The following is a 26,895-nucleotide window of genomic DNA, read 5'->3' as shown; positions in this document are numbered from 1 at the left end:
GTGGAGGAGTACCTGGGAGGGGATGCTTGAAAATGCCTTGTCACAGTGTTTGTCCTTGTTTCTGTTTCAAAACTAAAGTATTTGCTTCTTAAGTGGTGATAAGCCCTATGTGTTTAGGAGATCGTAGGGGCAATTTTTAATACAGATGAACCCTGCCTTTGCACATGTGATGTTGACTATCATCTCTTTGATAATTGTGTTTCTCTTGAAGATGTGAAGTTTACAGAAAAGGGAGTTTTAATGCAAGAGGCATCAAAGTTTGCTGGCTTGATATTCATGAACCCTCTTACTCCACAAGTGACTTCTGCTGTGATGGAGGCTGAATCCTACCAACTGTGAGGGTGACCCAAACCCAACTTTGAAGTTAAGCCAGGCAGTTCTCCCTTGCTGAAGAGTAAGGTGGTAATTCCCTGGCAAACAGCTCAGTAAGAGTCAGGCTAGGTCCAGGGCTGGAACTGTGGACAACTGTATATTCTTCCTCCAAGATGCTGGAAATATGGGTTCCCCAGTATCCTTATGGCATCTTTTACAGGGCAGATGAAGGGCCTTTTCTAATACACTGGCTGCCATCTCTGTCCACGAAGTTGGAGGTGTCACCGACTACGTGTCCTGAAACAGAACAGTGGCATTTGAGAGCTGAACTGATAGTGCCTTCAACAAGTGTTTGTGTTAAATGTGCATACACATCTTTCAGGTCTGAGGCAAAGAATCTCCTTTGGATAACAGAATTGGAAACAAATCATACTTGAGTCATTTATTTGAGCTTGTTTCTAAGATTAAAAGGTGAGGTCAGGATATTCATTAGGGAAGACAAAGGAAAAGTTTCTTATTTTTTTCTTATTTTTTCTGTGAGTGAGTTTACAGATTTCTATTTTACTATAATGTAATTTCTTGCAGTTCTTTGTGACATTAAAGTCCATTATGCTTTTCTTCTGCTTAGTCCTGGTTGTGTAGAATTTGTACTGAAGAACTGAATAACGAAATGAGGCTCATACAATGTTTTTCAAAATTACAGTGTTTTCAAAAGTTAAATGTTGATTTTTTTGTTCTAGCATTCTCTTGTTGAATCTCCCATGTTAAAATTACATATGTATAGGCACACACACATAAGATACATGGCTCTTTTTTTATATATGTTTGTTGGGGGTTTTTTGGGTTTTTTTGGTATGAATTAACTAAATGTCTTACCAGTTTCAGAGGAATCATGACTAGAAAAGGCAGATGTCTCTCAGAAATATGCATAAACATTGAATTAGGAATAATCAAAATATTTTAAGATCCAATACAAGCTATAATTCAAACGACTGAATTTTAAAGACAGGATAATGAAGACACAGGTGGCTTGTAGAAATTTATAACAACTTTCTTAATGTCTTGGAGCCTTTCTAGTGAAGGAGAGTAAGTTATCTAGCAGTTAATCTATAAGTGGTTTTCTCTTCAGTCAGAAAAGTTAACACTAATATAAAAGAAGTATCTTTTAGATTTAGGATCCTCTCTAAGTAAGAATAAAAAAAATCGAACTTTCTTTTTTTCCTAGTAGGTTTGATCTGAGAATACAGTTTTTCGTCTATGAGGTACATTATTTGAGCATTGTCTTACCCATTCATGTCTTGAGTCTTTGGTACTTGAAGGTTTAGCAAATCATGCACTCCCTCGTAGTTTTGAGAGATTGTGAGCTACCAAATTTATCAAAGGAGTAAAGAAGCAGTCCTGTCTGAACTAATACACAGTTGAGTTCTCAGCAGTGGTGATGGTGTTGGGAGCAACCACCAGCAAGGGAAAAAGCAGAGGAAGCAGAGAAGGTGCTAGGTGTCTGGAAAATAGAATGAGAAGGCTGTGGAGAAGGTGAGCAGGGTTTCACTGGGGTAGGTATCTGGATAAACAGGTCTTCTGTCTGTAGCTTGAAGACACTCCCATGTTTTATCTTAATTCTGAACTATCCTGGCCTCAGTTTCAACTGTATTTACAGAAAGCTCAGAGTACGTGGTTGGCTCTCTTGCAGTACTGAAATGGCCTGGGGAATTGGCTGTGGTTAGTCCTGGAGTCTGAAGGCGCATTGTTCAAAGGAAATATGGCTGGAACAGGCCCTGTTTGTTTATTATTTTTTGTTTGTTTTTTTCCGAAGGGCCGGCCTGGTTAAAAAGTAGATGAGCTCCTCTGTTCAGTGTAAGTGTGGAAAAGGCTCTTGCTCTATATGAAACCTCAGCTGGGGGTGGAAGGGTGAGTAGGAGGTTCTCTGGCTCCCTCCTTGCCAGAGTCTGACTTAGTGGTGTTAGAAGCAGCAAGCAGCAGCAGTCATGGAGCTCATAGCAGTCATAGCTCCAAAACAGGACAGAGCCAACAGCAAGTGATGCCTCTCACAGTATCTGTGCTCCAGCACCTGAGGTGGAGTGGAGGGCCTGGAGGGAGCAGCAGCAGTGAATGGTGTACAGCAGCCCCAGCTTGCCTCCCTCTGCTCCACATGCTCCTCCAAGTTGTTAACAATGACCAGGGCGGAGGCAGAGTGAAAACATCCTGCCCCATCCTGACTGCCACAACATGGTGTGTGGATGCATCCACTTATTTCAAGAGGTGCACTTGGAGGCTCAAGTCTGGAGTCAAAATCTGGAGTGGTCTGGATTAATGGGAAACTGCTGGGTATGGCCAAGAGCACCTGTGCTTTAAACCTTCTGTCTGTGCTGCAGTCTGGATAGGCCCATGAGCCACTAAATAGGGTATTTCCTGTCTAGTGCAAATGTTTTCTATGGAGTTATATACTATGCAAGTCAAGGTACTACTTCGTTTGGCTAACATCTCCAAACTGTTGATGCTTTGATCTTCACAGGAGTGATGTACGACACTTTTTTTTTTAAGATGATACTTGCTAAATTGTATAAACCCATCACTGCCTCCTGATTTTTTTTTTTTTGGGGGGGGGGTTGGGAGGCTGTTTCTCCCTTGTTTCGCATCTTCTGGTTTATCTAGAATAACACTCATCATACTTAGCAATTAATTAGGCCACCTATGTTTCTTTTTCTTCTACTTGTGGTACTAATTTCCTACTTGTCATTCTGTTTTGAAAGAGTAGTATTTGTGTGTTGAGGAATTTAGTAAAAATTTTCAGTATGATTGCAAATGTGCTGTTCATCTAGTAAGTTGGTTTAAGTCCCTTCCCAGAACACAAAGAAGATTAAAAAAGAAGTTAAAGAAGCAATGAGATTGAAATTATCCCATCAGCATATTTTCAACATGTTGTATGATACAAAGATGCAAAAACTGTATGTTGTGGGTAAGAAAGGGGAATTGCTCTGTGAGCCAGGTGGTTTTTGTCTGCTCTCCTTTGGTCTTATGTTGCGTTACAGACTTTATCTTGTATGCAGCTATATTATGAATATTGTACAATTGTGGAGTTATTAATTAGCTTAATACTCTTCTGTTACATTATTAAATATTTATCTCTACAACAAGTTAAAACTGAACCAGTTGTTTTAGGAAGGAACAGAAAAGATAGAAAAAAGAAATAGACCATTTTAGTTCTATAGAAGAAACTTGCATTTCTTCAAACTACTGATTTTATGCTGTGGGAGAAGAAAAATTGTGGATCAAAACTGCCTAGAGTAAAAGTAAGAGTCATCACTGGAGTTCAAAACACTGAATACATCTAATCATCAAATACAGTTTAGAAGTCTTAGTGAAGGCCCTGCTGTTCTGCTGATTTTGTAATATATTAGTAGGATGGAGATGCCTTCTACAGTGTAGGAGTTCTGTCTCCGCAACTGTGTTCCTCAGCTTGGAACAGCAGAGATTTGGCAGCTTATTTTTGCAATCCTGAGACTTTCCTGAGTATATTTTTTGCAGTAATGCTGTCTTGCATGCATTTGAACTCTTAAGCTAGCCTATTCAGAGAGGGGAATCATGCATCCTGTTGGCTGCATTTTAAGTTTTATTTTCCTTGTAGGTTTTTTTAGAAAAATGAAGAAACAGACTAGGAACTCCACTTCTGTATGGATGAGGAAAAGTGAAGTTCTTGTGGGATGGTGGTGTGTTACTAAGGGGTAGTAACGGTAAGGAAAAAGGTGTTGGACACAAATTCATGAGTACTTGCAAAGGCTGAGTTTACTGTCCATGCCTACCTGGCCAGTAGCTAAAACTAAAATGCTCACTGTAGCATTGCAAAGAGTCAGGACACACTCTGCCAAACTAGGCCTCTAGCAGCTGCATACTTCATATTGGTGTTTCATGTTCGTTATATTTTGACAGCACTCTTATTTCTTCTGACTAGAACTTGGAATCATAGAATTTTCAGTATTGGAAGGGATCTTTCAGATCATCCAGTTCCAACCCCCCTGCCATGGGCAGGGACACCTCCACTAGATCAGGTTGTTCAGAGCCCTGTCCAGCCTGGCCTTAAAAACTTCCAGGGATGGGGCTTCCACCACCTCTCTGGGCAACCTGTTCCAGTGTCTCCCCACCCTCATGGTGAAGAACTTCTTCCTAACTTCCAATCTAAATCTGCCCTCCTCTACTTTGAATCCATTTCCCCTAGTCCTGTCACTTCCTGATATCCTAAACAGTCCATCTCCAGCTTTCTTGTAGTCCCCCTTCAGATACTGGAAGGTTACAATAAGTTCTCCTTGGAGCCTCCTCCTCTCCACTCCTCTCCACTGAATAACCCCAACTCTCTCAGTCTGTCTTCCCAGGAGAGGTGCTCCGGCCCTCTGATCATCCTCGTGGCCCTTCTCTGGACACACTCCAGCACATCCATGTCCCTCCTGTAAAAGGGGCTCCAGAACTGGGTGCAGTACTCCAGGTGGGGTCTCACAAGATCAGAGTAGAGGGGGAGAATCACTTCCCTCGACCTGCTGGCCACACTTCTTTTGATGCAGCCAAGGATCTGGTGATCTTTCTGGGCTGCAAGTGTACACTGATGGCTCATGTTGAGCTTCTCATCCCCCAGCACTCCCAAGTCCTTTTCCTCAGGGCTGTTTGCCTCGTTCAAGTTGACTATCAAGACTAAACCTTAAATACAAAAGAATAAAATCTGAATCCCTATATTACAACAGTTAAAATTTAAAACCCAAGGCTTCTTTCTTGGTCATTAAAGGCTTATATGGAGTAATTCCTCACAGAGAGTGAGATGTATAATAAATACAATAGCTGGCTGTATGTGTAATATTTTAAATACAGTATGCTATATGTATATGTCTTTATATAAATATATGTATATCTTTTATACATGTAAATATGAGTCTCTGTATATACACTTATAAATGTATCTATATGCATGCACCAAATTTGGGAAAGTGTGTATGCAGACATACAGTCTAGTAAAAATATATCAGAAAATAATGCTAGGTGATATGAGATAGGAGTTTGGAACATTGAAAGGCAGCAGAAGACCAAAAACCAAAGTAATTCTGGGTGTCACTAATGCTATATTTTACTTGCATTCAGATGGTCTGCACATTTCTCTTGATGACTGTAGCACCCTGAGAATTTGCCTTCTTCAGTCTAGGAAATACCTCTCAAAAATTGTAAAACTTTCCTTCCAAAGATCTTGGAATATTCCTTTTCTTTAAAAACAAAAATGAAAACCCAAACCAAAACCAACTAAATTCCTCATTTTAAATGTTCTAATTTTCTTTAGGTCAGTGCTGTGTGTGCTATTGACTCTTCAGGGTTTCTGTTCATGAAGATAATAAATAACTGTGAAATCATAGGTTAGCTTCATAACAAGTTAAATTTAAGAGAAATATAACAAATTTAACTTTCCTGTATAAAGAAAGTTGCTATATCTGAGGAGTTGCTAGGAAAAGTGTGTTCCTCCTGAGTTAATTATCTGCTATGCAATTTTAAAAAGAGAATTTGTAAGCACCTTTTCTATCCCTAGAGCCTTTATGGGAGTGCTCGTCTTCACAGAAATCACAGTCTTAGGGGTTGGAAGGGACCCCGAGAAATCATTGAGTCTGACCCCCCTGTAGGTCACACAGGACTGCATCCAGGTGGGTTTTGAATCTCCAGAGAAGGAGACTCTACAACCTGCCTGGGCAGCCTGTTCCAGTGCTCTGTCACCCTCATTTTTCTTAAAATTACACGGATCATAAGTCTTGCCTTGTTAGTCTCTCTTGTGCCTAAATGGTCAGGCCTATGACAGCAGCTTAATTTCACTGTAGTTGTGTTAGCAAATACATGTTGTTTGCAGCCTCTCTTAAATAGGAGTTTCCTTTTCATCTTTACCCTCAGCTAAACTACTGTTTAACAAAACCACTGATAACAAAATTAAGAAGCTGCATTGCAGAGTAGTGCTCAGAATATCCTTTGGAAGGTGTTGAACTGTCATAATGGTGGACAGTCCAAATCCATCTTCATTGCAAGTGTGAATACTAATAATTTAGGATGTTGAAATGAAATAACTAAATTATTAAAGCAGATGCCAGATTTCCCATGAAAACATAGACAAGTGGTAATTTATGGGATCATAGGATATGCTGAGTTGGAAGGGACCCATCAGGATCACAAAGTCCAACTCCTGTCCCTATGTAGGGCCCTCCCAGAATCACCGTGTGCCTGAGAGTGTCATCCAAACACTTCTTGAACTGAGGCAGGCTTGGTACTGTGACCACTTCTCTGGGGAGTTTGTTCCATTGCTCAGCTGCCCTTTGGGTGAAAAACCTTTTCCTCATACCTAAACAAAACCTCCTCTGATTCAGCTTCCTACCATTGCCCCAAGTCCTGTCTTCAGTCACAGGAATGAAAAAATCAGTCCCATGTCTTCCCCTTGTGAGGAAGCTGTATGCTGCAATGAGGTCCCCCCTCATCCTCCTCCAAACTGAACAATCCAAGTGACCTCAGTCACCCCTCCCAGACCCCCACCATCCTTGTTGCTCTCCTTTGGATGCTCTCCGTATAGATTTTACTATACTGTGGTGCCCAGACCTGCACACAGTACTCAAGGTGAGGCTGTGCCAGTGCAGAGTAGAGTGGGACAACCACCCCTCCTGAGCAGCCTGTGATGCTGTTCTTGATGCTTCCCAGGACATGGTTGCCCCTCCTGGCTGCCAGGACACACTGCTGGCTCATCTTCAATTTGCCATCAACCCAGACCCCCAGGTCCTTTTCTGTCGTGCTGCTCTCAAGCCCCTCATTCCCCGGTCTGTCCTTGCCACCAGGGTTGCCCTGTCCTAGGTGCAGAATTTGGCCCTTGCCCTTGTTAACCTTCATGTGGTTGGTGATTGCCCATCTCCACTGGGTCGATGTCTCTGCAGGCCCTGCCTGCCCTCCAGGGAGTCAACCGCTCCTCCCAGTTTTGTGCCATCTGCAAACTCACTTAAAATTCCTTCCAGTCCCACGTCCCCATCATTGGTGATGTTGAAGAGGACTGGGCCAGGGATGGAGCCCTGTGGGACCACACTAGTGCCCAGTCACCAGCCTGATGTCACCCCGTTCATTGTCACTCTGTCTAGGCATGGTTGTCCAGCTGTATGCTGTGCATTTTGTCCAGGAGGATACTGTGAGACACAATATCAAAAGCTTTCCTGAAGTCCAGAAGTACTGCATCCCCTGGCTTCCCTTGATCAACTAGGTGGGATACCTTGTCATAAAAGGATTTAAGTTTGACAGGCAGGACTTTCCCCTTGTGAAGCTGTGCTGGCTGTTACCAGTGACTGCGTTGTCCTCCAGGTGTTTTTCAATACCTCTCAGAATAATCTTTTCCGCAATTTTACCAGGAACTGAAGTTAGATGGACCAGCCTGTAGTTTCCAGGGTTCTCCTTGAACACTGGAACAACATGAACCAGCTTCCAGTCGACTGGGATTTCTCCAGATTGCCAGGACCTCCCAAAAATAATCGAGAGGCCTAATAATGACATCAGCCAGATCTCTGAGGACTCTTGGATTGATCCCATCAGGCCCCATGGACTTGTACAGATCTAACTGTAGCAGCAGATCCCATACAAACTCAGGGTCAGCTAAGGGTCATAAACAATGACATCATGACTTGTTGCAGTCAGGGTCCTCCAAGGCATTGAGGCCCCCTTGATGTATCATTAGTGTTGAAGAAAGAGGCAAAGGATGGATTAAATTATTCTGCTTTGTCTCTATTTCTGCTGGTGAGATGACTGTCCTTATCCTGTAAAGGACTGATATTGTTTCTATACTGCCTCTTGCTGTTTATATATTTGACATTAATTCCTTTCAATACAGCACTCATTCCCTACTTTTTTGAAAAAAAGCAATTAACCTTTACTGCCAGTAATTTCCTCTCTTATTATCCCTTGTTCTGAAGGAAGAAGCTTCCATTTCAGTGAACACCTTTCACAATTTTTGCCATTTCTTGATTACTCTTGTAAGAAAACCTGCGTTTAGTATTCTATCTCTGGATGTAGTCTTGCCTGTCCTAGAAGAATGGGATGTTTGCTTCAACTTTTTATTCTGTTCAGTGTTTCCAAGACTGTAATGGCCTATTTTAGTGGACATCCTATTATTGTGCCTTACTTTTCTGGTTTCAGTCTAGCAGTTCCCATGATCTCTGCCCAAGTTGCCTTTGCCTGGTGTGGGAAGAGCTATGGCTGTATGACGAGCAAGCTAGTCAAGCTTCATGCAACTAGATAGGCTCCTTCAGCAGGTGTAGTTTCACCCTTGTTTTGTGATTAACAAATGTGAGCACAAAGCACTTCTGTAGTGTTCTCTGTTTTATCATGAAACCTGCTTGTAGGAAGTGTTGGGCATCTCTAGCAGCTGGAAGGTTAGTGAGCTGGGGCTGATAACTGGAGATGGGCTGAAGGAGGAATTCCTCAGCAGTGAGACATGGTGAGATGACTTCTCACCACAGGATTAGGGAGGAGAGGTGTGAGTGGGCAGGAGTGGTAGTGGTGGAGAGCAAGAGGTAAGGCAGCACCCGTCTGTGTAGAATTTGGAAACCAAATAGGAAATTACGAATTGGATTCCAAGATAAGGAACATTGCCAGCAGTCCAGGGCACTGCTGATATAATGCAAACTAGTTCCAGAAAAAAAGTCATCCAGGTCTACCACTTCAAGCTGTCGGCAACAAGTCCAGGAAGTATTCTTCTGGCTCAGAGAAGATGAAGGGCAAAAAATGTGCAGCCCAAAGTTTAATTATTGTTGAACGTGACTGATTTTTTTTTTTCTTTGTTCTCCCCTACTTTCTTCTCCTTGGAAGAAGAGACGTTTTTCTTTTTCTTTTTCTTTTTTTCAGTGTTTTAAATCCTGTGTTACTATGCTGCCAGCCTTGCTAGTCTCTTCTCTGTGCCAGGCAACCTGATCACAATGTGAAACCCAAGGCTTAGAGAATGGCATTTTGAGGGTATAGTGCTCTATTATTTACCAAGGTCTATGTTTCCCTGTGCTACAATCCCTTTAGACTGTTACTGCACTGCTATAACTTTCGTGTAAAGAGTCTTTGTTTCAGGGCTGCCACTTATTAATTGGTTTATCTTGTTGGATTTGAAAGGGAGAAGAATAGTTTTATGAAGACAATAGAAGGGGAAAAGTAATGTGTTCAGAAATGCAGGAAAAACTATGTTGTCTGTAGAAAGGCTTTAACTTAAGAGACTCTTCTGTATACTGGCGATTGCTGTTCTGTGGCTAAATACAATTCACTAAGTGATGCTTTGATACTTCCTTACTGGGACCCTGCTTCCCATTTGTGGTGTTCTAGCAGGTTTCCTGGAGATGGTTGGGGTTTTTTTCACCACAAACATCCTCTTCTATAATAGCATTATTCTGGGGAAGGAGTTTTGGTTTACAGATTATACTGGATGGATAACATGATTTCAAAATCTCTGTAGAACAGAACTTAAAAAACAAAGCTACAGCAAGAGATCTAGGATAGATTTGTCCTTCCATGCAATTAGTGATTTACATCTTACCTTGCTAGTAAGATGAATAGAGGAGACTTAATATTTTTTATTTTCTGTTTGTCAAAATAACATTTTATTTGAGTGTGAAAAAAGATAAACTCTCTATAAAGGAAATAGCAAAGACTTTTTTAAAAATGCAGTTGAGAGAAGGTTTTCTCATTATGTAAGATCATGATATTTAAGGTAATGCCTACTCTCCAAAAATTATTCTTACAAACTATGTAAAAAAAAATTCAAGACTTGAATTAGTTGTTGATAACAATTTGTAAAAGGTATTGCATTAGCTTGACCTGAAGAATGTAAAGTTTGAATTTTAAGGTAAAAGTGAATATAAGGCAGTCGTTTGTTTACATAGAAAATTCTGTCAAAAGTGGTAGAATTCTCAATTTCTACAGGTAGAGGAAAATGATACTGATAAACCTATGTCTGGAATCGTCTTTGTCGAAAAATCAGTGGATATGTTTAAAGTGACATTTGTTTTGCTGAGAATATAACCAGGGATTGATGCTTAAGATATATACCCTCCATGTGACAGGAGATATGGTAATTCTTCAGATCTCAAACTTCAGATCCCAAGCCACACAAAGCTACTTTAAAGTCACGTAATGGGGTCTCTTAACCCCAGTCTCCACCACAGATGCTGTAGTGATATCATCACATTGCTGTGGATAGATGCTATCTGTGTGGCATTTAATGAATGTCTAATGAATACTGAAGGTTTCTACTGAGTTCCATTTTACACTGCAGAAGTGAAATAAAACAGTTATTCAAGTTTTTAAAAAGAAGTGTAGCTGATAAAGCGAGGCTTGTCGTAATATGATAAAAGGTACCCAAAAAACTACTTTGCTTGAAGCCAGTAGCAGGAATTTGGACCTTTCTTAGCTTGGAGAGGATAGTATACGACTCCTCATCTGAATTCAAAGTTGAGGAGAACCACTGACTCTGAAAATGTTATTTAATGAAATATGGAATATTTATTCAAGTTCCATAATTTATAAAATAGATTAAGTGCTGAATATGTTAGAAATACTCGTAGAAAGCTGACCTTAATCTAGACAGATTCCTAAAACATGTATAGTTTCACATTTTAAATGTTCTCTGTTTGTTCTCTGTTCATCTTAGAAATTGCAATATGGTTTAAGTTTTGACTTTTCCAGTCAGAATCTTTAAATAATTCCATGCTTTCTTTTCTTACATGTATCTGCAGTAATCATAAGTATATGATTACTATACTCATGAGGATATACTCACGAGCATATACTCATGAGTTAACTCACTGTTTAACTGATTACAATAATAAAGAGATATGGCAATTCATTGTGCAGTTCATTTAAATGAGCTTTGCATTAATTCTTTTAACAGCTGCAAGTGGCACTCTTGCTGCTTCACAACATATTGTTCAAGGAGAGACAGATCTTATATATTTTTTTTTATATTGCAAATATCTTCTGTGCTGCTTTCGTACTCAACTTTTCATCTTTTTCTGTTTTCTTGTTTTCAGCATTATTTTGAATTACTTTTTAATCTGTTTTATTTAGCTGTTTATGGTATTAAATGCAATACTTTCTATTGTACTTTATGTCAAAATTGGTCAGTCTTGCCTTCTGGCTGTTATATAGAGGTCATAGTATTATAAAATTAATATTTGGAAATGTCTCCAAATATGATCTGAATCTGGTTCCAACACACTGTACTAATAAAACTATTTTATGTATGGATTTTTCTCCTCTTTGTGGTTTTGAGGTTTTCTAAATCTTTATGGAAAAACATTCTGATTGTAGAGCCATAAACACGAGTAAATTCACTGAAGTTTATACACAGTTATGGTCTCTGACTTCATGGTACTGTGTGTTCCCTTGTGTGTGAATGTTTGCAGTCTTGGGGATTCATTTGTGAGATTATTCATTATAGTAGGAAGAGGGAAAAAGAAAAACGCTTCTGCCAACAAATATTTTAAAACTGTACGATGTATTTAAGAAAAATATCTCCTTTCCCAAGCTTAATAGATGTGTTAATTTACTATTTATCTCGCCTAATAATCTTGTGATGTAGGAAATTAGTGGCTTTGCAAATGAAAAATGTGTGAGTAAAAAATGCATTCATCATTTTAGGCATCATCTGTTCCATTGACAAAAGGCACAGATGTGAAATTTATCTCAATAATTAGATTTATAATTATTGTATCATTCTCAGATTGATAAATTATTTCTCTTCATGGCATGTGGTTTGGAGCTACAGATCATGCAACAGAAATAGGTTCAATCATTTCATGGTGATTCTCATCTTGAAACAGTTTTTTACATTATGTATATTTTTATAAATTATAAAAATATATGGCAGAGAAACAAGCTGCAGTCAGGGAAGAACATTTTGTAAGTGACTCTACAGGAAAATGCTGGTGTTTGCCCAGAACAGCAAATGTGCAAACCTTTGGAAACTGATATCTTTGCCATTATCCAGGATGATCATAGACTTCCTGGACATGTCTACAAAAACATAAATAGTTCTGATTTGTAATAGGAGATTAGAAGGGAAGAAACAAGGTATCAGAATCTCAAGAAGTCTGTGGTGCATACTGTATTTTTGATGCTAATGTCTTCTTTCCTCTCTTTTTGTCCACAGTTGTAGAACGAGCAACAGGAAGAGTCTGATGGGCAATGGCCAAACTTCAGCTCTGCCTCGGCCTCATTCACCACTCTCAGCTCATGCAGGTGATTTTATATCTGTGCTGCTACTGCTATTAGTAAATTCTTGAAACCTTTGGATGAGGAAAGTAAATTTTCTCTCTCATTACTCTTTCCAATGTCTGTAGCAGCAAATGGTTGCATATAGTTCCATACAAATTTCTGTTGTTTATATCCATTAATTCTATATAAATCCTGTGTTGTTGTGAGAAACAGTTTAGAAATGCCCATTACGGATTATGTAGCTACTTTTATTTCCTCACCTACCATCCTAACATTCTGATACGTTCTAGTTACCCAGGTTACAATAGATTCTCTTGAAACTGACATGCTCAGGTTTGTGTTCCAAGCACCTGAGCAGCACTAGGAAATGATACATATATGATGAAGAAGATAAGTAAGATTCATATCTTACATATATGCTCTTATTTACATATATGATACACATATACATGTGTATAGCTGGCTCTGTTATTAGCTTGCTTGTATTTGCTGTAAATATTTGCACACTGGCTCCTAGCTCAGCTGTCTGGTATACCTAGACTAGTCTTCTGAAGGGGCAATTGAAATTCAAGGATGCTCAGTCACCCTTGACAGGTTTTCTGCTTTGATTAGTGATCAATTAGATACTGGAATTGACTTGGTATGCAAATAGTTATTTTAAAGTCATTTATCACTTTGAATGTCATCTTAATTCACACAAGTAAAAGAAATATGCAAATTTCATGGTAAAAAGCACAGCAATGCCACTGAAGCTTTGAATTTTCATCTATTTATATACAGAAAGAGTTCTGTGTGTTGAGCCTTTAATATATTTAAATCCTTGGTAAATTCAGTCTTAATTGACATGGTGGATCTTTAATTGATGTTGCATTTTTGTGTTATCAGAGCCAACAGGTCTTACCTGCTCTAGCATCAGCACGCTCATCTCACCTCCCTGCTCTCTGTGGCAACCTGTATGGGGGCTTGGTTTCTTTCAGAGTGCAGAAGAGGATGTGACAATGCAGTGTGTGCTGTGTAGACTGCTGGGTTTTTTCCTCTTGACAGTCCTTGGCTGTAAGGGATTATTCTTAAGTCAGAAAGGCCTCCTTGACTGAGAGAACCTAGTATATCTCCTGTCCAGCTATATGATTTTAGGGTCTTTTTTTAACTTTGGAAGGTAGCTGGGAATGCTGAGATTCTACCAGAAGAGTTCTCTAAATCAGAAGTGTTCGTTTGACAGCCTGCAATGGATCTATCTGAAAGGATCATGTAATACAAGCTCCAAGTTTCAGAGGGGCTGGAGGTTATGCTCTTTAACATCTTCACATCTTCCTTACTGGTTTGTTGGTGGAATAAGAAACAATAGAAGCAAAAGAGAACAATGGAAACAAAGTAGTTTCCAGTCATAGAGGAGGACAGAGCATGCTACATGTGTAGCAAAATATCAGTGTTCACATTCACTGAAGACAGGTTTATAAATTAGACATCTTGGAGACTGAAGCATGGTATAATAACATTCATTTTCAGCAAGTATGTTCTAGTATAGGTAGGACATCTGCCCTAGAAGAGTGTTTCTTGTGTGTTGTCAGGATTCTGTTTTATGCAAGGAATCTGCTCAGGTGAGAGCACGTGCAACAGATAGTCTTCTTGGGTGCTAAAAGCTAATCTCACTTAATGCCACCAGTTGTTTGCCACTGTGCTGTCAAATGAAGAGACTCATTCTTGGATCTGCCCTTCAAGGGGCTGAATCTTAACTCCTTCGAAACCTGAGAACATGAGCCACTGAAGATTCTTTCAGTCCCACCTGTCCTTAAAAACATCTAGGTCCTTAAAATTACACCTTTTGATGAATCATTCTTTTCTCACTCAGTTCTGTGCAGCAGCCCTGACTGTAGGAAAAAGAAAAAGGTTGCAGCAAACCCGTGCTCTCAGCTCCCTGAATTTCCATTTTCTTCCTCTTTGTTTCTGCTGTCTCTGTCCTTAATTACCTTATGCTCCCCTTTAGAAAAAGACCAGCATACTTCTGTGAGAATTTAAAAAAATTAAGAGTACTGATTAAGATATGTGGCCCCTGAGACTTCTTGTTTACTATGCTCTAGACCCCTCTCTGTTCTTGGGGACCTCAGGGACCTTGTTCAAAACACAATTTTTTTCTGCTTCTGAACTGTCAGACTGATTTCTACCTAGGAGGAGAAGGTAGTGCCTTACAGGCACTTTGTGGTTAACTCAATGCACAGATGAGTTGTTTAGAGTTCACAGAGTCAGAACGTATTCATCTGTCATCCAGCTGGGTTCTAGCTCAAGTAGAAGTTTGCTTTCAAACATGATTGGTAATGCAAGTTTGGGATTTATTTAAATATGGTTGGACATGGTGTATAGTAATGACATTTTAATCCAGAAATTATTATATTCAATGATTTCTGTCTACATACTGCAAGATTACATTTTACAGTCTTTTCATGTCTGTTAAGTAAGCTGGGCTTGATAGGTCAGGACAGTATCAGATTGCCATGCCATGGCCTGTGTTCTGACAGCAAAAGAAATTGCATTTGTTTCAAGGTGATAGATTGGAAGGGAGATCTCTAGCTAGTGGCTGCTTGCAAGGCCTGGCATACTCTGAAGTCACTTTGTTTTGGTTTTGGAAAGGAAGTGCCCAGAGGTTTCTTGTTGGGCACCTTCCTGATTCAATGAAATGGGAAAATGAAGGTCATAACCTGCTGTGCTTCGAGTAATTCAAAAGGAAAGATGGAAAACTGTGCGTGATCCTGATTGCTCATACCTTTTTAAAAACGTTTTGGCTTCTGACTTCATACAGATCTGGTAGAAAAGGGTATGTAGATTCTCTTACGATACTGTATCCCACTGTCCCCAGGGTACTCCAGACATCTCTGGGGAAAGCTTGCTGTTGCCCTTACTGAAAACAGTTCCATTAGATGCTCTCACTTAAGTGGACTAGGTTCTTGACTTCGTGTGTGTACCATCTTAGTTGTTACTATAGATTCTTGTCCCTTTATTATAAGCTATTAAGGCTAAAGGGATTCAAGATTATCAGACTCTTCAAAATCTACTCAGAATGAATTTCTGTTAATTACCATCTTATTAGTCTTCATTGTATCCTGGGCCCCTGTATAGTCTTAAGATTGTTTGTGTTGCTTGGGAATGGAGTGCTTCAGAGGTATCTGAGGTCAGTATTTTCATACCTTCTGAGAGTGCCCTTGACTCTACAAATAGCAGTTCCCTTCGAGGTTAATACTTGGCTTGTTAGGAGAACATGCAAAATACATCCTTACTTACCTTTGCTTGCATCTGGTACCTAAGATGAGTTTTATTTTCACCATTAGTTTAAGCTATCTATTTTTTCCTGCCAGGACCTCACATCTCTGAGGGCAAAAAAGTGTTATGCACCCTTTGTGTAAACTGAAGCAAGGTGCATGAAGGCCTGTAATGAATCTCTAGGTGGAACTCCCCTAGTCAAAGTGTACAGCATTAGCAGCCATGCTAATGGTCATCTGTGGTTTTTGCTCAAGAATGTCTTCATCTTTGGTGCCTGAAGAGTAATCCTAGAAGTCTGGCTGTACTTTCAGAAACAATGTGTCATTGCTGTAGACCTCTAGAGCTCAGGTTGCTACTAGGTAGTCATAACAATCTGGATTGGAATTAGTCAAAATAGAGTGAATGTGAGCAGTATTACTCTATTTTAGAAGAAAACCTTATTTAACACAATCCTAATTCTTCAAAGTGCTTTTTGCACCTATGTTCCTCCCTGTAGTCCTGTGTTTCACTCAGATGCGGTCTGAACTGAAGGTACCGATAGTTCTCTGGTTTAGATAGACACTGACTGAGGAGGACAAGTGGCCCAAGATCAAGATGATGATAATTGACTCAAATAAAAATGTCATATAGAGGTCTCAGGCAGATTTCTCCCTCAACTCTGCAGTTTTCGTTGTTTGCTCTGGGTGTAATAAAGGATCCTATGCAGGAGTCTGTTGGTAGGCTTTACAGATACAAGGTATATTAGACAAACACTGAATACTTCCATGAAGCTTTTTTTCTTAGCCTTACTATCTCAGTCATTCCCAGATTCATGTGGTAGGATGGTGCAAGTGAGACATTGCCACACTGATGAAATGAGTCTATTCAGGGCTCAAATACTGCATGAGTAGGAGCTGTTAAAGAAGGAGGAAATTGATTTGTAAGCAATAGTGACCATGAAGGCTCATGGGCTGTAGTAAAGAGTTTTGAGAGCAGTAAGTAGTCCAAAGCTTGGGAGTGCACAGAGAGGGGTATAGTATGTGGGGGTTAAAAAGAGGGTATAGAAGAAAGACAATGTATACTGCAGATACAATAAATCTCTGTTATATACATTGATCACTAATGCAGTACGTGTAATACCCTTCTCCGCTGTGTAAGACTAGTAGCTGCCTGCAGACATGATTTGTGTTGGTGGAAAATCAGATTTTAGTTTATTGCTGAAGTCTCCCACTATGCCTTATGCATACCTGTAAAGATCATAAAAGATTTCAGAAATAATACCAGCTTTTACTGCATACAGTCTTTCTCCTTCTTCTGAAAACAGAAAACAAATATATACCAGGTCATTTTTGGGGGTTCAAGCCTTCAGCATTATTAATAACAGTCTAGGGTTAGTTGTTGGACATCCCTTGCCTTCACTATCTAGGACAGAAGTCATTAAACCTTCTGAAAGATCCTTTTAATTTTGCCATGAACTGTGTGTACATTCAGAATGATGGGAAGTAAAGGACTGAAGCATCAGTTTGAACAACATCTGGTATCCTGGACATTAATGGACTTTTGCAGCTGATTGCCTGCTGCTGTGTAGGCAGGTCATCTGCACCACCCAGCCTGCAAAGTGAGTGATTATAATCTCAGCAAGTCAGGGCATTCAGGTGTCCCCACCTCAGTAATCACAGGAGCTTGTTCCTGTGGGTGATACTAACCCTTAGTGATTAATAGTCACCTGTGTTGTTGTTTAATTGTATCTCCTATAGGAACAAGATTTAGCTGTTAGGAACAATGCTGTAAATCTTACTTGTCTGTATTTTAGTAAAATGTTTCATGTGGTACCACTAAGATAACAGGTAAGAATTGCAAGATAAGTGGGAAATTGTTAAAAGGGAGAAAACAGGAGTTGTGTTAAATGAGAAATACTATTATCAGTAGACATTATCAGTAGAGTCATCAATACTCTTATCAGCGGGCATTATCAGTTGAGTCATCAGATTTTGATTTTGTAACCAAACCTTTTTAATCTTCTTATAAGTGACATTGGCATAAAAGTTCTGTGGTATAAATCTAGAAGCCATCCCATATAAAACAGCAACTTCAACTTGTGTTGAAGTGACTGCAAAATCTTAAGGATTGGCATAGAAAAGTATTAAAATACATAACAATGTGCAACAGTAACAGAAATGACTTAATGTAAGCTGTGGACTCATCAAGTGTAAGGAATTTAAGGTAGGACCTATTCAGGTTCTGTATTTTGTGTGTCGGCTAATGTTTTCAAGGGACAGTTCAGCATAGCTTTGAAAATCACATCACTGAAGATGTATGAAGGAAATAGTTTTAATTATTATCCATTGAATTAGGAAAGATTTCATGCTGCTGTGCAATGCCCTGAATAGATTGCCTCTGGAATTCTGTGTGCTTTTATGGTCATACTTGTTTGGATGCAATCATGGAGGGAGAAAGGCTAGTAGGGTAGAATGTGAGAACTTTTTGTATAAGACTGGAAGAATAATACTTGCTTGGTTTAAACACTGGAAAGCTGAAAAGCCTGTGTTTTCATTAAGTCAGTCAGTGGCATTTTCTTTATGGAATCTGAAGAGAAATATATGCTGGCTATATATACCATGAACATGAGAGCTTCTGAAGAATTCTACACTGTATAGCGGGGACAAACATGACCTTTCCAGTTTTATTCAGTAAATTTATGAGTGGGTTTACACGATGACTTATACTGAAATGAAATTTAAAGCCAACAAGGTCTTGTAATAATTTTCTCGGATTTTTTAAGTCTGCCTAGATCTTTCTGGTTTGCATCAAGTAATTTTGTTTGATAGACATACTAGCTAGCTACATTGTAGTATAGTAATGAACACTGCTGTTTGCACCATATATTTGGTTCTGTTAGGCTTTGAATCACACTGGAGGTATTTGCATGTATATATCAAGAGTAAGTTTCCCTGGAATTTTAATTCTGTGATATTTGTCCAAGGTTGGTGATAAGAAGTACTGACTTCCTACAGTGTATTTGAAGCAATGAGGAATCTCTCAAAGATGCATCCTCTGTGCTGTTGTGCTTAAGCTGTAGTCAGTTTTGACTGGATTTTGAGCAAAGGAGGACTGGGTTTAGAAATTAACTGAGCCTTAGTGTGTTCTCATGGTGAAATATGGAAATGCTGAAAGCTCAAGATTTAAGCGGGGTTCTGAGTGTCATTTTTATAAAAGGTCTTATATTTACAGAATAGTATATAATGCAGTATTTCGATTATTCTGGCTTGTTGCATGTAGAACAGTAGGAATGGTTTTGATAAAACAAAACTTTTTTAGTCTTGCTTTTGGATAAACTATAATTGTTACAGAAAATTTAAGAGCATCTTCTACTGCATCAGGAGAGGAAAATGTAAGTGGTATGTTCTGTGAAGATACAACTGACTTTTAAACTAAATACCATTAAAATAGCACTGTATTTTAAATAGTGATCAGAACATGCAAAGCATCCTGGCAAATTGATTTAAGGAGCTTGCAATATTTTTTTCCTATTACAGAGGAAAGTCATTTTCTGGTGCCAAGTGTAATTAATCCATGTCTTGAAATAGCTTCAGTTCCTCACCACCTCTGAAAGGATCACAGTGGAAAGCACCTACAGAAGTATTTGAAATTATTCTGTTACCCAGCTGTGTGTTCTGCTGACTGTCATGTCTTGTTACGATGTGAAAGTCAGTCCTGTAACTGTTGGTGGATGCATTCTTTTGTGTTGTTCTCTTTGCAGTGCAAGTTCACCACCACATAAGCTAACACAGAGAAATGTATGATCCGTTTTTATATATTGTATTACTGTGATGCTGAAGTACTGTGATTCATTTTAAAAGATAGTCAAATAATGAGATCAAGCCCTCAAGCTGGGTTTATCTTTGGTCCATCAGGAATTTGGGTTAACAATTATCATTAATCAGTTACTCCCTCAGGACTAAAAGAAAGTCACTGCATCCAAAACTATTTTGTATGCAGGCAGCTTTAAAAAACATAATAATGCACAGTGACTGTAACATACCTCTTTTTAGCAGATTTCAGACACCTTTGTCTGTGGCAAAGACAGGAATTCTTGAAACTACTTACAAAACAATCACAATTTAATTAGTCTCAATATAGCTTTCTTAACAATAGCTGTTTGCAGAATGAGCTACCCAGTGTGTTGTCATAAGGTAGAGTTGTTTTGGTATGTTGATTGCTTGATTATTCATTGTGTCTCCCAGAGGATGCTGAAGTTAATTACTTACCTAATAGCTGACCACCAGTTAGGTTTACTTTACCAGGTCAGAAACACAGACAGTAATCTCAGAAGCATAGAGATACCCTAGGACTAAACCATAAAACAGCCAGCAGATCCCAAAGAACAGCAGGGTTTGAGTAATAAGCAAGCACTGCACATATGGGCAGAGAATTAACTGGCACTAGGTTTTATTTGAAATTCTCCCAGGTATTGACTTGCAGATGGGTGGATGAATGCTGTGATGGATGAAGGTCACATATAGGACTCTGCTTCAAACCTATCTTTTCTGGAACAAACTAGCTTAAATTCATAGCTGTTTCTCTAGTCAGTAGGGGCTTGGGTCTTCATTCTCTGTTTCCAGGCTTGTCTGAGTTCTTAGGTTTCTGGATAAACCCACAGAATTTAGAATCCAGGTACTGCATATACAGCTTTAACTGTTCTGTTATTTTATTTTAGAACAAAACAAAACAACAACAACAAAAAAAACAAACCTAAGAAACAAACAAGAAAGGGCATTTGCTGTTGGAAATACTGCCTGCAAAGTTATTTTCCTAATGACAGGATCTGATGCTTTTCCTGAGTAAGACTTCATCTTCAGGTTTTGTCCCTAAGGAAGTGAATGTTATGCTTGTAGTTAGGTTGTTCAGAGCACTGTGTCTCCTCAGATACAGTGCATCAGCTATAAAATGAGTGCATTCTTCCACTATGGTTATGGCTTCTGCTCCTATGTGAAGTTTACTCATGTACTCTGACTAACTGTTGGACAGTTAGGCATGTCCCGTGGTGTGTGTTAAAGAGGTGCATATATTCATATGTAATTTTAAATTGGATATCAGAAGAAAGGAATTTGTTTACAGACCTCCAGATTCTGGTTTGTCAAACTGTTTCCTGTCAAAAGCTGTTTACATTAGACCACATTAAGCCTAATTCTCTGCCTTTCTGCTTGTCTTTTTTTCCTCTTGCCTAAGCCCATGACATACTTCAAATTACAGCTATTTTTTTCTAGCACAATAGCTAAGGTTTGTGATCATGTTTTATCAGCACACTGTGACAAGTGGGGTTTTTTGTTTTGTTTCTTTTTGTTTTGTGGTTGGTTTCTTTTAGCTTATCTTTATTATATAAGCTCTGATAGCAGCAAAAGGAATCTAGTTAATGGCTAAATTAAACAAACTGTTGTTCTCAGTAGTTTGGTGTCTGCAGTTCATGAAGGACAAGAATAAATTGTGTTAGTCCCCAAGTAAAGATTGAAATCTGTGCTGTATGTGTGGCTTCAGATTTCCTCTGGTTTCCACCAGCCTTCCACTTCCCTCCCACCTCCTTCAGAGAATGGAAACCCTTGCCACCTTGAAATTTTCATCAAGGCCTCCAGAAGTGCCTGAAGGGTAATGAAGAAGCTGGGTCTTGATGAGAAAAAGGGAAAGTTGGAAGATAACCAGGCAAAAACAAGTTGGAGGTGTTTGCCAGCAAGAGTGGAATCCTTGTCTCCTGGGACTGTGGGAAGAGCAGCTGTGAAGATATGATTTAAACAGCTCAAAAAGCAACTTGCATCTGTTCCTAGCAAAAAAAAAAAATAAATGGTGGGGGTGGATGTTCTCTCTGTTTGCTACATTATTGCTCCAGGATTACTCTTTATCTTACGATTTACTGGGATTTGTTTAGGACATCACTATGGTAAATGCAGTGTTAATTCAAAAATCTAAGTAGAAATAAAGAGCGGTTGAAGTCTTTTTAAGGATTCACTCTAGTGTACTGCTTTTCACATATTAGTAGTAATTTTCTCAAAAATTAAATTTTGATTCCAACTGGCTACATAGGAGCTTTCTTCATCTGTTGCTTAATGTTACATTCTCATTTATATCCCAAAATAAGAAGTTAAAAAAATACATTGATTTTCTTTAATATATTGCTGCTTCAGTGTGTTCTGTACTTATTTGATATTTAGTTTTATGTCCCAGTGCTACTTTACATTGAATCCTTTTAAGTTTTTGTTATAGGGGTTTGTTTGTTTGGTTGGTTTTTTTGTTTTGTTTTTTTTCCCCCAAGGGTTATCTTTATTTCTTCTTCAGATACCCTGTCTCCTTGAGATGTAGGTAATGAAGGGCAGGGGTGGCAGGAGGTCTCAGCAGCTGCCTTCTTTCTGTTCTTGTGCTGGTCAGCAGGAGGTTGGGTGCTTTAATATAAGGATGTAACAGACCTTAAAGTTACAACCTGTTCACAGCGTGCAGTTGATTTTTCTGATCACAGTGGCTGGTTGCCTTTCCATGCCTTGGTCTAACAGAACTAAGGGGCAAAAAAAATCATCAGTATGTTATGTCTGCCTTTTTGTTTTGGAGCTAGAAATAAAAAGAATCTCAACAAATCTGTAGAAATACTGTAGAGACTTTGTGTAAGGGCTAAATCATGCTAATGATGATATTTCTGTATTTCATATAGTCTGTGGGTTTTTAAAAAATGCTTTGCTTCTGACATTAAAAGGCTTTTCTAAAGCTCACATACTGTTTTTTAAACTAATTCTCAAATTATTTTGAGAAATCTCATAGGTCTAAATAGAGGGCTTTCTGTATCTGGTAAAATCCAGTAACTAAAAATAAAAAATAAATGACATCTGAGTTGAAATAAATTCTGAAATAGAATCTTATTTTCTCAGAGACTGCAAGCGAAGAAATTCTGAAATAAATTTCTAACCTGCCTGGAAGTTCTTAGATTACTATCTCTGAATTTTTTTTATGGGCTGTCTTTTTTTTTTTTTTCCCCCCCCACTCCTCCTAAATAATTACTTTTTTTCTGTATCCTTCCCAACAGGAAACAGTCCTCAAGATAGCCCTAGGAATTTCTCTCCCAGTGCCTCAGCCCACTTTTCTTTTGCACGAAGGTAAGAGGTATTTGTAGAATGAAGCATGCATTTTGCATAGAGGAAATGTTGTTAGATCCAAATATTAAATATGATTGCAAATACAACTGTGAAGTCTCTCACAAAGAAGGACAAGTGTTCCCTTGCTTTTGTAAAGTCTCTTAAACCTGAGTTGCAACAAAGTTGGGCTGGATTTTGGACTGATAAAATGCAATCATGCTTTTTGATTTTTTTTTTTCTTCTAAATGTCTTAGTTATAATGAATCCCATTCATACACTGTCTCCTCATCCACTGAGGTGTGGGGAAATTTTAAGCTGTACCTAGGTTTTTCTTACTTTTTTTTTTCTTTTTTTTTTTTTTTTCCTTTAGCAGTGTAAGAAGTGCATTTCTTTTGAGAGCACTATCATAGAAGTCCTGAGTGCAGGGCCTGATTTTACTGGGAATGTCACCATGCCTTTAATATGACCTTGACCTGTGTCACTCTCTGTGACTGAGACACTAAGACGGTCATCTCTGTCATAGGAGTGTGGTGAGGATTAGGTAATGCTAATTTTGAAGATCTAAAGTAAATTTGAAGTTATCTGTGAAGTAAATTATTGTTAAATGAGCCGTAACTGAAGTTGATAGCATGTCTTGGGAGACTGCCTGTTCATGCCAGTGTGGTTTCCAATCACTTAACACCTTGTCATCCTACCTCAAATATGTTCATTAACTCTAAGCTTGGGAGGTTAGACAGAGCGTATATGTTGACCCAAAAGATGAAACTGAAGTACTGTGGCTTTCCTTCTCATTAGAAGTGCTAGGCATGTAGCTGCTGCATTTGCAGCACTGGCCACTATGGTTCTACTTCCTTTATTTTGGAGTTAATGAAGTAGCACACATGAGCTCTCATGTCTCAGATGCAATGAAAAAGCTGCAAAAGGGGAGGAGACTTTACTTGTGTATTCCTTTTATCTCAATGTAATTACTCTGTGACAGCAGATTTTGTCAATCTATCTAATAGTATACAATTTCACTTTTTTAATCAACACCGTAAGAAAGTTGATTATTCTTTTAAATCTACTTCCTCTTGATAATGTATTTTAAAAAAGGAAACCTATTTATTTGTTTGTGAGCATAATTTCTGAAATATTCATTAAGCCCAGAAATAGGTTGTAATGGAAAAAGCAGATGTGGAAGACCAAGCATTACTTAAAAATACAGTGATCAGGAAGTATTTTCTTTTCCCACCCGTAATGCACAAACTTTAAATGACTATGGTTTTGTAAACCTTAAAATTCAAGAGAAAAAATTTTGTTTTGCAATTTCGTTTGGGTTATGACAATTTTTAGAGCCCTGTAGTGATATTGATTTAAGACTGGAAAGCTTTAAATAAATTCTTCAATTAAAGGAATGCAAACAGAAGTTCCTGTGATTTCAGAACTCTTTACCACTTCAGTGGGATTCAAGAAACTTCATCTGTGTGGTTTTTTATGGAAACTGATTTTGTGCAATGATTGTGGTAAAAGTGCTTGATAACACTTTAAAAAGCTTTAATCTAAATTTGTTATATGCAGTTGTCTTCATAAAACTTGTGATAGGATGCATTTTGGTAGCTGAAAGGAACAGTGGTTAATGAGAGCAGTTCTCAAATTTCTGACTTTATGCCTTTTCTATTATGTTTTGTCCTATCACTACGTGCCTGTGTAAAATGTCTCTCCCTGGCTTTCCTGTATGCCTCCTTCAAGCACTGGGAAGCCATACTAAGGTCCCCTGAAAGCCTCCTCCAGGCAGAACAGCCCCATCTTTCTCAGATTGTCCTCACAGGATAGGTGCTCCAACCCTCTGATCATCTTGCAGGCCCTTCTCTGTACTTACTCCAAGAGCTCAGTGTCCTCGTGTTGAGGGCTTCAGAGCTGGACACAGTACACCACATGTGGTCTCATGAGAAGCAGAGCAGAGGGGAAAGTTTACCTCCCTTGACATACTGGCCAGGCTTCTTTCAGTGTAGCCCGTGATGTGGTTGGCTTTCTGGGCTGCAAGTGCACATTGCTGCCTCATGTTGAGCTTCTCATCAGTCAACACCCCCAAGTCCAAGCCTTCTCAAGGCTGCTATCAGTCTGTTGTCTACTCAACCTGTATTTGTGTTTGGGATTGCCCCACCCCATGTGCAGGACCTTGCACTTGGCCTTCTTAAACTTCATGAGGCTGACATGGTCCCATCTCTCAAGCCTGTCAGGTTTCCTCTGGATGTCAACCCTTCCTTCCAGCTTGTGAACCACACTACACAGCTTGGTGTTTTCAGTGAATGTGCTGCGGGTGCACATGATCCCACTGTTCATGTCTCCATCAAAGATGTTAAGTGGTGTTAAACAAGCATAGGTGTATGGGTATTCATTTTCAATCCACTCAACCCAGTAAGAGGGATATCAGAAAGCTGGAGAAGTATGAGGTTGGCAGGGAAGTCCAAAGAAGATGGTTCAGAAACCTCCTTGTGGGAAAGAGTTCTTCCCAGCATAGCTGTTCCTTGTCAAACTCATGCAGTATCTTTTGTCTCATGCAGTGGCAGCAGCCAAGGGAGCTGCAGCAGAAGGGTGGCCCTCTGCACCAGCTGGCAGCATAGCACACAGCTGGAGGCAGCCCCTCAGCAGTGAGCAGGTGTGTCACCTTCCTCTGCCCACATCTCGTGGGGTGATCAGTGCCCAGAAATAGCCTGTCCCTCTGGTAGCTGCCACTTAGGCCTCTTTGGCTTGTACATATAAAAGCACAGCATCTACAGGCCCATGGGTAGGTGACAGATCCTGCTTTCCAGAGCTGCTGGGAAGTGGCTAGAAAGGCACTGTATGGCAGGGACAAGCAGTGCGTCAGTCTAGGGGAAAATGCTGTAGGGGCATGCAGCCTTTTTTTCAGTCTTCCTTTTTGGATGCCTCTTATTCTTCCACCTTTGCTTCCCAGATAGCTTTCTGTAGAACCCCACCCCCACCCTCTGTGGTCCTTCTGTGTGAGAATTGCTGGGTGATGCAGGAACTCTGCTCAGTACAAGTTACTCAGTAAGGAAGTACTTCCTGTCTCAGAGCTGCACAATACATGGGTCTCACCCATGTTTAAATACCTTCAAAGTTACTGTTTTTTCAACTGTGAACATACTTAGCGTGTGCAACTGAGCCAAAATGAAAACTCCTTTTGGAATTGTTCATTCATCTGGAGGTAGCTCATGCATATGTGGGGGAAGGAGGGATGCAGGGGGAATATAAAGAAATAGAAGCAATTATAGAGGAGGAGAAAGTTTTTTTTCCAGAGTTCAGTCTTTGATGCATTCAGCAGACCCTCTAGGACATAATCTCTATGTTTTAACACTAGTTATGTACTGTAGTTCCTTTTTTCACACTGCATGTATTTGACTTGGGTTTTAGCTTGTGGATGGGAACTGGGAGCAGGAAGTAAGGCATTAGAATGGAGAGGAGCAGGATTACTTTTTAATTTTTTTTAGACACTTAGCTTCAAGGATAGGGAACCTGCATGAAGAGATTTCAGGTTTGTGATTTGGCATGACTTCAGTTCACCTTTATAAAATTACACTTTTTTTGTAAGACTAGACATAATATTTGTACTGGCTTTAAAACAGAGCATAAATTCTGCTTTCTCCTTTAACTTGTTAAATTTTTTGTTAATAAAAAATTGTCCTGTTTTGTTTTATATTTATGTATTACTTTGCTTTTTTAACATACTTGATACATTTGTACTCCAGTCATGGGCACCGAAATGACAGGTAAACGTTGCCTCCTTAAAAATCTGAACACAACTAATTGTTTTTTGGTTCAGCACTTTGAATGCTCGATGTTCGTGCTGTCTATGTGTAGCTCCCCTCAAGTGGGGAAGACCAGAAAATGGTTTTGTTGTGTGGTTGGTTTTTGTTTGTTTGTTTTTTATTCTGAGTGAGCATGATTTTTGCTGCAAAATTATTTTACCTTATTTATGTAGCTAACATTTAGCAGGTTTGCTTTTACCTAATTATTCTTTGCAGTT

The 26,895-nt window shown here is 39.2% G+C and overlaps 1 protein-coding gene across 15 annotated transcripts in view; it reads left to right on the top strand.

Annotated features, from left to right (window-relative positions):
- Positions 1–26,895, top strand: part of MAST4 (microtubule associated serine/threonine kinase family member 4) — a 275,542-nt gene that overhangs the window by 189,750 nt on the left and 58,897 nt on the right. For 12 of the 15 annotated variants that reach the window (XM_071730328.1, XM_071730326.1, XM_071730327.1 and 9 more), the window contains 3 exons: positions 12,482–12,570; positions 22,841–22,910; positions 26,618–26,638. In XM_071730328.1, the coding sequence (XP_071586429.1) occupies positions 12,482–12,570; positions 22,841–22,910; positions 26,618–26,638 (180 nt within the window). The remainder of the gene's footprint in view (positions 1–12,481; positions 12,571–22,840; positions 22,911–26,617; positions 26,639–26,895) is intronic. The other 3 variants (XM_071730329.1, XM_071730325.1, XM_071730336.1) reach the window with 1 other exon arrangement.

The sequence above is a fragment of the Heliangelus exortis genome, chromosome Z (assembly GCF_036169615.1).
Source record: "Heliangelus exortis chromosome Z, bHelExo1.hap1, whole genome shotgun sequence".
NCBI lineage: Eukaryota > Metazoa > Chordata > Aves > Apodiformes > Trochilidae > Heliangelus > Heliangelus exortis.
The sequence above is the reverse complement of the archived record's forward strand: the minus strand, read 5'-3'. Positions and strand labels throughout refer to the sequence as shown.